Source organism: Pongo abelii, chromosome 9 (assembly GCF_028885655.2).
Source record: "Pongo abelii isolate AG06213 chromosome 9, NHGRI_mPonAbe1-v2.0_pri, whole genome shotgun sequence".
Lineage (NCBI taxonomy): Eukaryota > Metazoa > Chordata > Mammalia > Primates > Hominidae > Pongo > Pongo abelii.
This window is the reverse complement of record NC_071994.2, coordinates 31,946,697-31,962,320: the sequence shown is the minus strand read 5'-3', so window position 1 is coordinate 31,962,320 and position 15,624 is coordinate 31,946,697. Positions and strand designations below refer to the sequence as shown.

General features: G+C 41.1%; 1 protein-coding gene across 7 annotated transcripts in view; it reads right to left on the bottom strand.

The window, feature by feature from the left end:
- SLC1A2 (solute carrier family 1 member 2) overlaps positions 1 to 15,624 on the bottom strand; it is a 171,274-nt gene that overhangs the window by 9,744 nt on the left and 145,906 nt on the right. For 6 of the 7 annotated variants that reach the window (XR_008510928.1, NM_001133113.1, XM_054523801.2 and 3 more), the window contains 1 exon segment: positions 4,585 to 4,816. Coding sequence is in view for 6 of the 7 variants with exons in the window: in NM_001133113.1 (NP_001126585.1) it covers positions 4,585 to 4,816 (232 nt within the window). In the remaining variant the exon portion in view is untranslated. 7 annotated transcript variants of the gene reach the window in all.

Below are 15,624 nucleotides of genomic sequence, written 5' to 3'. Positions count from 1 at the left end.
AAAATAATTATCATCAACATCCAGCTTACAGGCCACGAACCAGAAAAAAGCCCTGTGGGTTATGTGGAGAAGCACCAAATCCAAGATTATACTACATGACTGAAATATTAGTTTTAAATGGAGTTCTTTCCAAATTGAATTTGAACCTGTCTTGGGTTTCAACAGTGATCTGAGAATTTTAAAAATCCATATTTGCCTTGGGAGTATCAAGGTATTAAAGCTGCTTTGTAATTTGGGGAATAACTTCTACTATGTTTTTAGTGTTGTGGGGTGTCTAACTACCCAGAGATCCATTACACAATAGCACAGTCCTTAAAATATAGTGCCCACGTGCTACTCCATACAACCACAGAGGAAGAAATCCAGAACTAGGTATCTAGTTCTACTCATGCATGTGAAAAGTTCAGTTGCAATGACACCAGGTAGATGGCATACATGTCTAATTTTTAAATCAGAAATCATGACATTTCAGCTGTGCCAAATAAGCTATCCCAGCTTTAAAGATTAAAAAGAAAAGTGGGGAGAATTAAAAGTCTGAGATTGGTGACAACGTTTATCTAAATTACTTCGATGCAGACATTTAATAATCAGATATAATTACCAGACCATCTATATTATGCTTCCCTGGCTCAAAGTGAACTGAACCTTTTTGCAGAATAGGAGGTTTTCCCCTCCACTTCTAAGTAGTTTTCCTAGCTTACCTTCTGTCTGTCTGTCCTCAACGTCATGTGCAAACTTAAACCCACGACTGATATTCCACATAATGGAGAGACTGGATTTATGAAAGCATTAGAATATGGAGACATGACAAACGCAGCAATGTTTGAAAGAAATCTGACTTTCTTTTTACCCAAGTGGAAGTGAAATGCATGCATCATGACCACATACAACATGCTAGGAACAGAAAACCAAGTGCCCTTCAACGAATCAAGCAAAGGAAAATAAAAACCATTCATCCAATCCCCATTAGCCCCCCAATTTTCTTTTCAGAAAAACAGACCATGCAATTAGCAATGACCACTCCACACGCAGTTATTCTGATTAAACTTGAAAACTATTGTGTAACTTCAAACTACTATTACCAGGCAAGAGTTTGAATACACAGACCAACGAGACATAACAATGCTTGAAATGGTTAAAGTTTTGACCAGAGCTGCAGCAAATTTGTTTCCCTTTCAGTGAACTGTCAAGAGAGACTGCCAGGGACAGACTGTCTGCTTGGAGAAAGTTGCCTGTTCACTATAACTTGAATGTGCCTATTTGGCTCTCAGTGATGAACCGCATCAATAGTGGTACAAAATTATCAATCACAGTGTGGTGGCTTTGGAAGACCAGACAGCACTTGGGGGGAAGTGTTTCTGTTTTGTTTTTTTGTTTGTAAATACTGGGGCCTATGTTTCAAAAGCATCTGGGACAGCAGATTTTTTTGGCATTTCCTTTCTTGGCTGGGCTAAAGAAAGCTAGGACTCCATTCCCCAACTTGTCCCACTTCTCTCTGCTCCAACCACTTGGGTAACACAAAAGAAAAAGAGGATGGCATTGGCAGCAAGCGCTGACATCTCCCATCTCAGTTTTTAAAAAGTGGGAAATAGCGAGACAGAATTAACCATAAGGAAGTTCAAAGGAATAAATAAATGTGACCCAGATATCCTCAGAAAGGGTGTAAATTTATCTCCACGGCTCTGGCTGCCTCCTTCCCACATCAGCGTCAACACAGTTAACTGATTTAGAGTGAGAAGAATCAATTTGCTTTACCTAGCAAAGGCTGAGGATCAAATAGCCTTCACTAAGCTGAACCCAACCATTTCATTAAAAATGTAAACAGCTGAAATAGTTGATAAACCAATAGAGCTATTTTCATCATCTTCAAGACCTGCTCAGCTTGACCACTGGTTACCTAAAGGCTAATTAACCAATGAGTTTGCAGGTGGTTGGCTGGCTGACCATTTACATAGAGACTGAGCCACTATTTCTATGGAACTGTCCAGCAAAAAGGTTACCTAAAATATAGCAAGGACTAAAGATGCTAAAAGAATGCATTCAACAAATATTTATTGAGTCCCCTACAACATACCAGACACTATTTTAGGGCTGGGTCACAGTAGTATAACTGGGGACAAAGCCTTACTCCTAATGAGCTTACTTTCTACTGATATGGATAGTTCACATTTCCTTATAGGGCTTGAAATAGTTTGCTTTAAAAAATGAAGCAAACTGGCCAGGCGCGGTGGCTCACGCCTGTAATCCCAGCACCTTGGGAGGCCGAGGCAGGTGGATCACCTGAGGTAAGGAGTTACTGACCAGCCTGACCAACATGGAGAAACCCCGTCTCTACTAAAAATACAAAAAAATTAACTGGGCATGGTGGCACAGCTATTCGAGAGGCTGAGGCAGGAGAATTGCTTGAACCTGGGAGGCGGAGGTTGCGGAGGTTGCGGTGAGCCGAGAGCGCACCATTGCACTCCAGCCTGGACAACAAGAGTGAAACTCCGTCTCAAAAAAAAAAACAACAAAAAAAAAGAAGCAAATTTATCCTCATGTGCTTGATGTCCTTCAAAAACAAATCCAGGAAGTCTGAAATCTAAAGACATCTCCACGCCCACACACCTTCTTTTTGAAAAAGTGTCCTACAAAATATTAAGAAGCCTCTTGAGAAATTCCAAAAGGGCCATACACAGTTAACCACTAGGATTCTTCTCAAATATAATTATGAAATTTTTTTAAAATTGTGATTTTTTTGTTTTACATAATTTTTCCTCATATGGCAATAATTTGAGTTCAAGTCTTATCACCATTACAACATTGTACATTCTTTTTGCTGTCCTCCAGTGCCTAATTTATGGCTTGATAGATAATAGGCATTCAATAAATACTTGATGAATAATCAAAATATAGGATCTCACAGGAATGAGACAGGCGCACTCAACTGAATCTTACAAGGCACACAATAAGTACTTAAATATAATAGAACATAAAGCCATTCACAAGATTATTGCCCCTTGTTGATTCAAACTAACATTTTGATGGGGAATAATCCAGCACATTCACTCAGATGTGGGAAACACCAGCTTTCCATGAGAATGCATCATGTCCTCTAGGTACATCTGAATTTCTAATAATTTGAATCATTTTCACTGAGTCAATTAATAAACTTGTGCAATTGCCTCTTGATGGGTGGTTTCCCTCCCTAATTTGTTTCAGAGTCCTTGTTCACCTATGTATGTATCTTACATAGAGAGGACAAGAAAAAGCCTGTGCTAGTCCACTAGAATTCTGGACCTATGTTGCAATCCAGTAAAGAGAATTGTTTCTGTGACACCCTTAGTTGCCCAGCAAGAGCCACAGTATGTATTTGTAATGACCCAGAAGTAATATAGGAAGAAAGTAGTGATTAAATGTGACCTTGTCAACAGAAGTCAAAAAGCTACCAGAGATCTCTGGCTGGGTTCAGCTTGTCCTTAGCTGCTGTGTGGAATCATTTTAGAAACCAACCCCCGGAGTTGATTCTGCTCACCTGCCAGGGTTTCTCCAAGTTTGCTTTACTCTGGTCATGACACTCTGACTTTGACAATGTCAAATTAGTTACAATGAAGGCTAGACAGAGCCCATCAAGCTTGAAGAATTAGCACCCAACAGCTTGGAGGAGAGCCCAGAACATCCATGTTGCAGAAAGATGGCGCGGTCAGGCAGTGTCTGAGATGTAGTGTTTTTAAAAAGACATTTCTGGATAATTGTCCTGAAGGATAGCTGTTCTTTACTTGAAATTGTTTACCCACTTTTGGAGCAAGGTAATCTCAGGTCAAAATTCACCTTTCCCACAAAAATAATTAAGAAAAAGATAGTTGTGTAAAGTTATGTGGGCACATTTTTGACCAATATGTGATATATAGCAAGGAGGAATACTTGTGCTAGGTACATCAGATGATGCTAGGGATTTCTCCTGATGTTTAATTTGAGGAATAAAATATTTGAAAGTCAGAAAAGCTCTAGTAACCACAAATTCTTTTTTTTTTTTTTTTTTTTTTTTTTGAGATGGAGTCTTGTTCTGTCGCCCAGGCTGGAGTGCAGTGGCACAATCTCGGCTCAATGCAAGCTCTGCCACCTGGGTTCACGCCATTCTCCTACCTCAGCCTCCTGAGTAGCAGGAGGGTGCCCGCCACCACACCTGGCTAATTTTTTGTATTTTTAGTAGAGACGGGGTTTCACTTTGTTAGCCAGGATGGTCTTGAACTCCTGACCTCGTGATCTGTTTGCCTCGGCCTAGTAACCACAAATTCTTGGGAAAATATTCAAGACAACTGGTCAAATTAGTTAAATGGGGTAGATAGGGGAATCCGAATGGTTGTTTCACATCGCATGGACGAAATAAGCAACTGATTGACTCTCCATCAGACTTGTTGATTTCCTGCTATGTTAGACACAGAATTAGATGATCTGGGACTCACAGAAGCTTGGGTTACATGATTCTTTAGGAAAAGAAATGTGACAATAATACATGCAGGGCTTTATGGTTTTTTTTTTTTTAAAGAAATCAAGCATGCACTACTATATACAAGTCTCGATATCCATGAATGGGAAATGTACCTTGCATTCATCTACTATGACAGAGTTGTGTGCAGCATAGACACATTGATTAGAGTTGCTTTCCCTATGGTTCTTCATGTCATCATAAATGGACTGAGTCTTGGTCATTTCAATATCTTCATGCACTCGATGCTGGGAGTCAATGGTATCCAGCTCAGACTTGGAGAGGTGATAGACTATCCCAGCCCCAAAAGAGTCACCCACAACATTGACTGAAGTTCTCATCCTGTCCCTGGGGACAAAGAACAGAAAAGGTTCAGTGAGGAAGCAGTATTATGTGGTAGTTGAGAGGTCAAGGTCTGGAGTCAGAGAGACATAGGGTTGAGTACTGGCTCTAACTTTTCCTTCTGCCTGATTTGGGGCAAGTTACTTAACCTCCATGAGCCTTGACTTCCTTGTCAGTTGGAGATGATGCTTATACTTCTCTCATAGGCTGTGTGAAAATTCAGTGAGATAATGTATGTAAGGTGCTTAGTAAACTGTCTGGCAAATGGTAAACACCAATAACCAGTAGCAAAGGAAAAGGAGGAGGAGGAAAGAAAAGATTAAAGAAAAATAGTGTGTCCAAATCAGAACTAGTACACAGCCTCCAGACACACCTAGCTGAGTCCAGCAACCCCTCCTGATTTAAACTGTTCTGTTTTTGAAGACTCTACACTATCTCTGCTTATCTTACTTATTTGTTTTACTGAAAAACTTACCATCTGTGAACTTTCTCATAGTAGAAAAGTCATTCTTTTTGTAAGAATGGGAACTAACCCTTCCTTTCTCCCTGCACCCGCTTCCCTCACACACAGACACAGCTGTTAGATAAGAAATCCAGCCATAATTTTCGCATTGACCAATATGTGTTATGACTACTTGTCCTGGAAAAAACAAAATACTTTATCTTGCTCTATTAACCTAAAAAAATAAATCTTCCAGAATGTTTCTGGAATCAGGAAATGTTAAGAAAATCCTTCTCCCCGTCTTGAGTTGCAAGTTTTGACTTGAAAAAAGAATGGTTGATAACTGTCTTAGAAATTCAGTGCCAGGAAAGCTAATTAAATTCTTAAGAGTAAGTTTTCTCCTCTCATCCATAAGTTCAAGCCAAATCAGTGTGAAGAATACTTTTGGCCATGTTTACCAGATATTCAAAGTCTTAAAAGGAAGGATGCTGGAAAACCACAAAAAAAAAGTTAAAAAAATTAAAATGAAGGAGTTTACATAAAGATGCCGCTGAGACAGTCTTAGTCCAGGACATTCTAGCTTTCAATTCAAATAATATTAGTTCCAGGCAAAGTGGAAACTTTAATTTGTTCTTGGAACAAAGACTCTAAATGAATTCTAGTTGCTATTATCAAATCTATTTCTTATTAGAGAATAATAAGGAAGCTGCACTAGGAAAAGTCGGGCCTGGCTCCTTTGCAAGGCCAGTTGTTTGCAAGGTATAAGCTGGTGGTCTTTCTCATTTCAACTAAGAAGAAAATGTGGAAAAAAATATGATCAGAGCTGGAGTTTAACTCTTGTGGGTATCTCTCCATCTGAGAATGCTCTTGCGTCTCTTCTGCTTTGGAGAATCTGCCTCAGTGTGATCGGGTCTACATCTGAATGAAGACTGGGTCTTGAGATCATCCACAAAATTGGGCACTTGGAATAATTGCTAAGAAGCCCCAGTACGTGGGTTTAGGAAGGAATACATGATAGTAGTTAAGAAAAAGCATGAACTTTAGAGGCAGCCTGATTTGGATTCAAATGCCAATTTGTCCCTTGGCTGTTTGACAACCCTGATCATACTTGACATTTGAGAGCCTTAGTCGCCTCATTTATAAAATGAAAATAATAAAAATCTCCAATACATAAGGTTGTTGTGAAGATTAAATAAGATAACAAAGTGCTTACGTGCTTCTGGACATTTAATAAGAACTCAAAAAAAATTTATTCTATGATGTATAATTTTAATATTATTATAAATTGTATCAAGTCAATTCAAATATATTTGTGGCAACTTCTAGGTAGCTCATCCAAATATGGCTAGTTAAGCTACTATCTCCCCCTGAAAACATTAACCCTATTTAATAGCACAACATTCCTATGGCAACACTCCCAACTAACTAGCTGACCTATTTGTCCGTTATACAGTTGTGGTCTACTTTGGAGCTACTCCACCATACTTTCAATCCCTCCTGGAATGTATCCTGGGTCACATATCTGTGAAAGGAAAGTAAAAACTCCAGCCCCCAATTTACTATGTCAAATGGAAAAAAAAAAAAAAAAAAAGCTGAAAGTTGAATCATGCAAGAAACTGCCTTTCCTTCTGTCCCTAAGCAGATAGCTAATAGTTAAATATCTCCATAGGTAGCTGCTCTATGTTTACCTTATCTTATGTAAAGTGCCAATTTAATGAGCACAAGATAAATACATAATTGTCTATTGCCCTACCAGCTTCTTTTCCTTGGCAACATGTGGATTCAGTAAAGTGACCAGACTCTCCCTCTTTTCCCTCCAGTCTGCGTTTCCCCTTTAAATATGGAAGCCCTCAAAATCATCTTTGGAGAAAAGTACAGGTTACAAACTGTTTCTGTGATTCCGTGTTTTTTTCTTCTGGGCATGTCTTTAACCTTGGAAAAATAAACTTCTAAATTGATTGAGACCTGACTCAGATACTTTTTAGTTTACATATACAATACCTTTGACCAATTGCAAAATTCCAAAGAATGCTGAGGTCTTTCAGAGCAATACTCTGAGTACCCATTGATCTCATAGCCCAGAATAATTTGCATTATTGGCAAAGGAAGAAACCAAAGGTAATGGTGGTGGTGGTAGTGATAATGATGATGACAGTTAAATTTATATCACACTTACTGTGTATAAGAATATAGTTTATAGGCTGGGCATGGCGGCTCATGCCTGTAATCACAGTACTTTGGGAGGCTGAGGCGGGCGGATCACTTGAGGTCAGGCATTTGAGACCAGCCTGGTTAACAATACAGTACTAAAAATACAAAATCAGCCTGGCATGGTGGTGTGCACCTATAATCCCAGATACTCAGGAGGCTGGGACGGGAGAATCGCTTGAACTGGGGAGGCAGAGGTTGCAGTGAGCTGAGATGGTGCCACTACACTCCAGTCTGGGCAAGAGCGAGACTCTGCCCCCCAAAAAAAACGAAAAGAAAAGAAAAAAAAGAATATATTTTATAGATACTACCTTATTAACCCTCACTGTAACCCTGAAGAGGTAATATTATTCATATTTACTAGACGACAGAACTAAGGCCTGGAGAGATTAGTGGCTTCCCAAAGTCTCACATCCTAGTAAAGTCATACAGCAAATGTGAACACAGGTGGTACCATTCCAGAATCCACCATCTGCCACATGTTGAGAAGCACCCTGGAACCACACAACCCTGATTTTGAATCTAGCTCAGCCACCTACTAACTGTGTGATCTGGATGACTTACTGCTGTGATCTGAACGTTTGCATCCCCCTAAAATTCATATGATGAAACCTAATCATCTCCAACGTGATGGTATTTGGAGATGGGACCATTGGGAGGTGATTAGGTCACATGGGTGGAGCCTTCATGAATGGGATCAGTGACCTCAGAAAAGAGGCCCAACAGAGACTCCTTGGCCCTTCTACCATGTGAGGCAGAGTGAAAAGATAGCTGTCTATGAGGAAGCAGGCCCTCACCAGACACAGAATCTGCCAGTGCCTTGATCTTGGACTTCCAAGCCTCCACAGAACTGTAAGAAATAAATTGTTGTTGTTTATACGCCACCTACCTGGTCTATAGTATTTTGTTATAGCAGTCTGAATGGACTAAGACACTTGCTCAACCATAATTTTTCTCATGTAGCCAAAATAACTATTAATACTTTGTAGAATTTGGGGAAGACAAATTCAGTTCCTAGCCCATAGTTGACAGTCATTATGTGCTGGGTCCTACCGTTTTTGGGGATAACTCCACTCACCATGTTATGAACAAAAGCACAAAATATTATGCTAAAGGGTTAATGACTTTTCCAGTTTAACAAATCCATTTCCACTCAAGTGGTTGATATAAGTTTACAAACGACTGCTTCTTCAACCCTTGACACCAAATCCTTGCTCTCCAGAAGCAGCCACTGAAGCAGCCAAGTTTTTGGAATAGGATTTCTCAGTAAGTTTTCCCCACATTTTTTCTTTTTACCACCACATCTCTTCCATGCCATCAAATCTCCTTGAATTTGAAAAAGAACTCTGGCCAATGAAATAGCCATTAGGACAGGAATGGATGGAAGACAGAGTTGTATAGAATAAAAGCAGACTGGCCGGACACAGTGGCTCATGCCTGCAATCCCAGCACTTTGGGAGGCTGAGGTGGGTGGATTACTTGAGGTCAGGAATGCGAGACCACCCTGGTCTCTACTAAACCCAGTCTCTACTAAAAATACAAAAATTAGCCAGGCGTGGTGGTGCATGCCTGTAATCCCAGCTACTCGGGAGGCTGAGATAGGAGAATCGTTTGAGCCCGGTAGGCGGAGGCTGCAGTGAGTCAAGATTGTGCCACTGCACTCCAGCCTGGGCCATAGAGCAAGACTCTGTCTCAAAAATGAATGAAAGAATATTTTAAAATGAATTTTTAAAAAACAATAAAAGCAGATTGATGCTTTTGTTCTTTTGATGCAAAATCAAGAGGCAAAGGGCCCTGGACCTTGGGTGAGAACACTAACCCAGGGCTTCTGATTCCCACTTGAGCAAATCACTTTTCACCTGAGCAAGGGAATGAGGCTAATCCCAACCTCACAGGAGGTTGTACTAAGTGGAATAAGAGAAATACTAGACATGCTTTAAGTACTCATTGTAGGTTACAGGCATACATGAGCAAGAAAATGTTCCTTTTCTTACACCTGTTAATAGCTGGAAAGAAGTAGAAAGAAGAAAACATCAACTCTAATACTTTGAATTCTTGTTAGTGAATTTATTTATTCAACAGATGTTTAATAAGCATCTTAGAGTGTGTAAGGGCACTATGCCAATTGCTCAGGCAGCAAAAATCCTTCTTAAACTCCCTTTTCCCCAAGAACCCATGTACTGTTTATTTGTCTACCTCCTCCACTAGAGTGAGATAAATGTTCAAAAAGAAATGAGTACAGAGTGCTACAGGGTCATGTAGGTAGAACACTATCACACTTGGGTCATAAGAAAAGCTTTAAGTAGAAGTGTCTTGAGTTGGGCCCTAAGGATAAGTCCAAGAAAATGAGATAGAGAGAGGAAAGAAATAATATGCATGAAATCTAAGAGGTAGGAACACTTAGATGAATTCAGGATGGCTAACAAGTATAGTGAGAGACACAGAAAGTAAGAATTAACCAAATCATGTATGGCCTTATCAGCCAAGTTCAGGAGTTAGTCTTTATCACAAGTGTAATGAAGAACCATTGAAATAAAAGATCATGTTTGTTCCATTGTGAAGAACGAACTAAAAAATCATAAGCCTGAAACAGTGAAATCCAGTTAGTGACGATATGATGGGTTTGGAGAAAGATGGATTTGAGCAAGACTCAGGAGACAGAATTACAGGACTTGAAGACTGATTGGTTATAGGGAATAAAAAAGAGTCAAAGATTCCTCTCAGGTTTCTGGTTTGGGCAACCAGTAGACAATGTAACCATATGTAGGGAGCATGGTCAGTTGGAGTGGGAAAGATTCTGGCTTTGGTTTGGACACATTGAGGGTGAAGTATGTGACTCAGTTATGAGCAGATGCCCCACAGATGGCTGGTAATATGGACTGATGGTCAGGAGACACATCTGTGATGCAGATGATAATAGGACTCATCCCATAGAGAAGGCTGAGGATGCCACAGAGGTGCTTAATTAACCCTTGGAGAGAATGCAGAGTGTAAAAAGCAGACAGTCTAGGCTGGAACACTAAGGTCAACCAACATTTAATGAATGGGCAAGATAAGAGCCTGCAAAAGTGAAAGGAAACTAGAAGAGTTTGGCATTTTGTAAGTAAATGGAAGTATGCTTCAAAATAAGGGTGTGGCAAACAACCCTAATTATTATCTAGGGATCAGGTGAGATGAGGGTAAGAAGTTTCTTTGGGAGGCTGAGGTGGGTGGATCATGAGGTCAGGTGTTTGAGATCAGCCTGGCCAGCATGGTGAAACCCCGTTTCCAGTAAAAATGCAAAAAAATTAGCCGGGTGTGGTGTCATGCACCTGTAATCTCAGCTGCTCTGGAGGCTGAGGTGGGAAAATCGCTTGGGCCTGAGAGACGAAGGTTGCAGTGAGCCACGATAGCGCCACTGCACTCCAGCCTGGGCAACACAGCGAGACTCCATCTTAAAAAAAAAAAAAAAAAAAAAAAAAAGAAGATTCTTTTGGTTTTAACAACAAAGAGGTCACTATTGGCCTGGCAAGGGCAGTTTCAATACAGAGGTAGTGATAGAAGCCAGCTCACTATAGGTAAAAAATGGAATGTGAGGTGAAGAAATGGAGACATTATGTATAATCAGTTTATTCAAGATGATTGATTGAGAAAGGAAGGAGAGGAAATGGCAGATGGAAATGGAAAGGAGATCAAATTTTTGTTTTGTTTTAAGAGGTAGAATATTTGAACATGTTTAAATCAAAATGAGAAGAGGTTGGTGGGGAAGAAGTAACTGAAGATACAGAGAAGAGGGAATAATTGATGAAGTTAGGTTCCTAGAGAGATCAGAGAGGATGGAAGTCCACAGTGGAGATAAAGGCCATTTCCTTTGGTGGAGGGACTGTATTCCATCGATACAGAAGGGAAGGAGTAAAAGGTAAGGTTATGAAGATAGGTTTCTAAGTGAGAAGGCAGGACGTTAAAGGGGATCTGTTAAACAGAAAGCTGTCAATTTGGATTAAACTAGAATACAGAGCCCTCTCATGCCAGGTTTCTCTGCCACAAGGCATTCTGGGAAGATACCCAGGATGCCCAGCCAGGAGGTAGGTCATGGCTGCTCTGCATGGGTCTTCCTTTCTGAAAATGCTGCAAGGCAGAACACCCTTGAGGCTGCCAGGGGAATGTCTGACCAATTCTGGGGAAGTTTAACTCGGGCCCAAAGCAGGACATGGGAGTTTGTGGTTCATGTGTGGAAAGTTTCTCCACAGGCAGAGTTTCATTTTCTCTCACAATCATCCCTCACCACTCAGGAAACCCTGTCTTTCGTGTTGCCCTCAGGAGCTTTAAGGCTTGGTAAAAAACAACTTTTAGAGTGTGTGATGCCATCTTTGGGTCTGGACGCTGTGTGTCAGGACTGCAAGAAGGGGATGAAGATGAAAGCAGATCTTGCATTTCATGGGTTTTCTACAGATGACACAGCTACACTTTAGAGGTCACCAGGAACCAAAAATGAGAGAGGGGCTTGACTGAGTTATTTCACACTGAGTCACTAGGTCTGGTTCACTGAAAGAAAAACAAGTACCAAGGTACTCTCTCTCATCTTCATCTCTCAGTCTAAATCCTCCAACAGGGAAATGTGAAATCGTCTGGAACTCCTGGTTCACAGAGAAGAACAGGGCTGAGGGAGCTGAGTCACCCACAATTCATCTGGTGTCTTGCATTGGATTGAACCATATGAAATTGCCATTTATTTCCATATAAAAAGGTCAAATATTGGCAATTTCATATGGTTCAACTTAATATTGATAGAAACAAAACATAGCACCACCTGCCTCTCAGGATGCAAGGTGCCAAGGGACTGTCTTTAGGGGTAGGGTGTGGAAGAGGGGTCACTTGAGGCCCCAAACCTGAGGAAGGCTGGCACAGCTCTGGGCATTCAAGGGCTAAAGTCACATGGGGTTAGGGAAGAAAAGGAGATCCACGTAAGCATTGGCTAAGAGTGTGAAGTCCGGATACCAGCCTGGATGACACTCCCAGCTCAAGCAGAAAAGATTTCTTAGCCTGTCCTGCTCAGCTTTCTCATTTGTAACATATGGAGAGGGATACTCACCTGAAAGCATGTTGAGAAGATAATAACTGCTAACATGTATTGAGTGCTTGTCAACCAGGAGGTCCTCCACCAAGGCTCTTTTATATAAAAGGCTTATATGACCCAGAAGAAGCTTCTCATTATATTACCATTTTTAGCCCAAGTGAAAAGGGGATCAGAGCATTCTCTCTTTTATTCCTCCCTACATCTTATCCATTTATTTTTGCACCTAGCAGGCTCCACTGGGATTTCTTGACCCCATTACTAGACTATAAGCTCCTTGAGGACTGAGACTATGTTTCATTTACTTATGGCACAGGCTGGGCAGGGGAGAACGGGGAGGCTGGTATGTGGAAGGGGCAGGACCAGGATGGATTGTGAGTTTAAGACTTGAAAGCAGATTAGCTCTAGAGACACAATTGGTTTTTGTATAGTACAACATCTGGTTGGACATTTTGGTGGTAAAAAGTCAGGATGCAGGCCATGATCTAGCAGGATGAGGAGAGAGGCACAGAGAGCTCAGATTACTTTACAGATGAAAAGGAGAGGGGTGTCCAGAGAGCTGGGGAAATATTCAAAGATGGAGAACAAGGAGGCCCAAGGGGAAATTCCCAGGGGTGGGGAATACTAAAAGATTTTTTAGAAAAGGAGATGCCTAACATTACATTTTTATTTTATTTCTGTGCTACCTGAAATTATTAACAGTGAAATAACACTTGAGATTCAACAGTCAATGAAGGGGAGACGACTCCTTTTTCATTTTATTACTCTTTTGAACTCTGTCCTTCCCTTTTCTATGAACGTGCATTTATTTTGTGATATATCAAAAAATGATTTTGCTGCACAGAACTATAGCCCTGCCCCATCCTGCCTTGATCTGCAATTATGCTGCCTCAAGTCAGAGAAACTTTGGTGAGAGAGGAAAGGACTTAGTGGATAAGGGGCCACATTCCACAGTGAGGTTGATGTAGACTGGAGACAAGATGTAAAAAAGAGAATTCAGTGGAAGTGGGAAATCAAAGCAAAAGACTAAGATAGACATAAGCCCCTAAAATCTTCAAAGAAAAGGTTAATGTAGGAATTAGTTTTGTTTTCCACCAGCCACGAGTGGAGGGTAAGTCAGTTAGTTAAGTTTGTGTGTGTGCGTGTGCATGTGTGTGTCTTAAATTTTTAAAACAGCAGAACTCAGATGAGCATGCTTGGAACACCCAAGGATATCTAGATCATCTGGGTTTGAACCCCAATTCAGCCAGTTAATATCCAGTAAATTGGGATAAGTTACTTCTCTCTGAACCTGTTTTCTCAACTGTAAAACACTGATAATACTATTAGCTGCTTCATAATCTGCTGGGACTTTCAAATGAGCCCATGTAAAGTGCTTAGAACAATGTCTAACACTTAAGGAGCACTCACTAAGCATTAGCTGTTTGCATCCTGTATCTTTTCAGTCTATTTTTTTTGAAAGGATGCATCAACTGTCAAGAGTTAACTCAAAAAAAAGTAGAGGTGCTCATATACCCACAATCAGAAACTCCTGCTTTCCTTCCCGGTCTCTGGTTCATTGCTTCTGGAAGGGAGAGTCCCTGGAGATTGCACCACCAGAATCACCTGGGAACTTGTTAGAAATGTCAATTCTCCAGCCCCACCTCAGATACATCTCTGGGAGATTTTGGCGCATGCTCGAGTTTGAGAATGAATGCTCTATTCTCACCAGAGAGGAATGCTAATGGGAGGAGCTTCAGAGCCCTCCTGGAGGGTGGAGGCTCTTTGAGGTCTTCCTTCTAAGTGCCATCTCAACTATATTCCCCAATTAGCACATGTGAGCCCAGAAAAGAGCTCACCAACAGAGTCTTATGTGAGAATTGGTCCATAGGTCCACCTGGATTTCACTTTATTTTGATTTTCCTTTTCCCACCTGTAGCCAGACACAGTTATTTGTTACCTCTTCCTGGTATTGGCTCCCATTTACCACTCCATCCTGCCTCCTTCAGAGACACTGGGGTGCCAGCAAGGTCTCTTATAAATATCTGCCAAGGGCTCCTGACACAAAGGGCTTCCTGGACCCAGGGGAAGGTTCTGGTTTTAAACAGTCCCATCCATCTGGTGCTCTGGGACTCGGCATTTTTCAGGGCTCCAGAATCTTGGTTTTCACCATGACATTTACAGAGCAGCTAAGCCTGCCTGTTGAAAACCATCCAGGGCTTAGAGGGCAGTAACGAGGCTGGCTGGTCTCCAGCAGTTGGCAAACACTGTGACACATTAAATGTCACTGTAGGCTTTGTTTGGTTTTAAACTGAAAAATTGCTAGAGTTATGAAAGCTTACAAACCTTGGCTAAAGAGGAAAAAAGTTTCCCCCTTTTCTTTTTCTCTGCTTTTCCTCCACAGACTACTTATCTAGGGAATGGCCAGTTGCACCCCATCTCATCATAGCCCCCACCACCACTTACACACTAATGAGCACCCAACAGTCACAGAGCTCACAACCAAGAGCTAGTTTCCAGAACTCCTCTTGCTGGTGAGAAAGAATGTGACACCATTACTAATTCAAAGCAGATCTGACCTAGCTACAAACAGCTACACACATTTTCCCAGGATCCTCTACCCTTCCTTTTTTTTTTTTCCTTTTAAAAGGAATGCTCGTGCTTATTTGTATACAAACATTCATCCCCAGCAGAATTCTACTCTAGGTCTTAAAACTAGAAGGGCACTTAAAGGCATTGAACCTAGACTCTTGCTTCCAACCTGATATGTTATTGCCCCATTTTACACATGATGTAGCTGAGGCTCAGAAAGTCACTTGCCCAAAGTCCTATAGATAGTAAGTGCAGAGCTCAGACCGAGGGCTCCTGCCTCTTAGACTCTCTTTCCCTTGATCACACTCCTCCCTCCATTTAGATCAGAGCCCCAGAATTGGATAACAGCTCTTCGTTTGCTGCTTTCTTCCCAGCTCCAGCCTAGGATAGGGTTTTCTCTTATATGATTTCATCAATATAGTTTATCCAAATGTATCATCCTTTTTTTAAAAAAAAAAAAAATTCAGCCAACTCCCTCCTGCTGACACACTTCAGCCCTGGAGTTAGGACGCTCTGCTTTCCTTTGCAAGTGTAAGCATG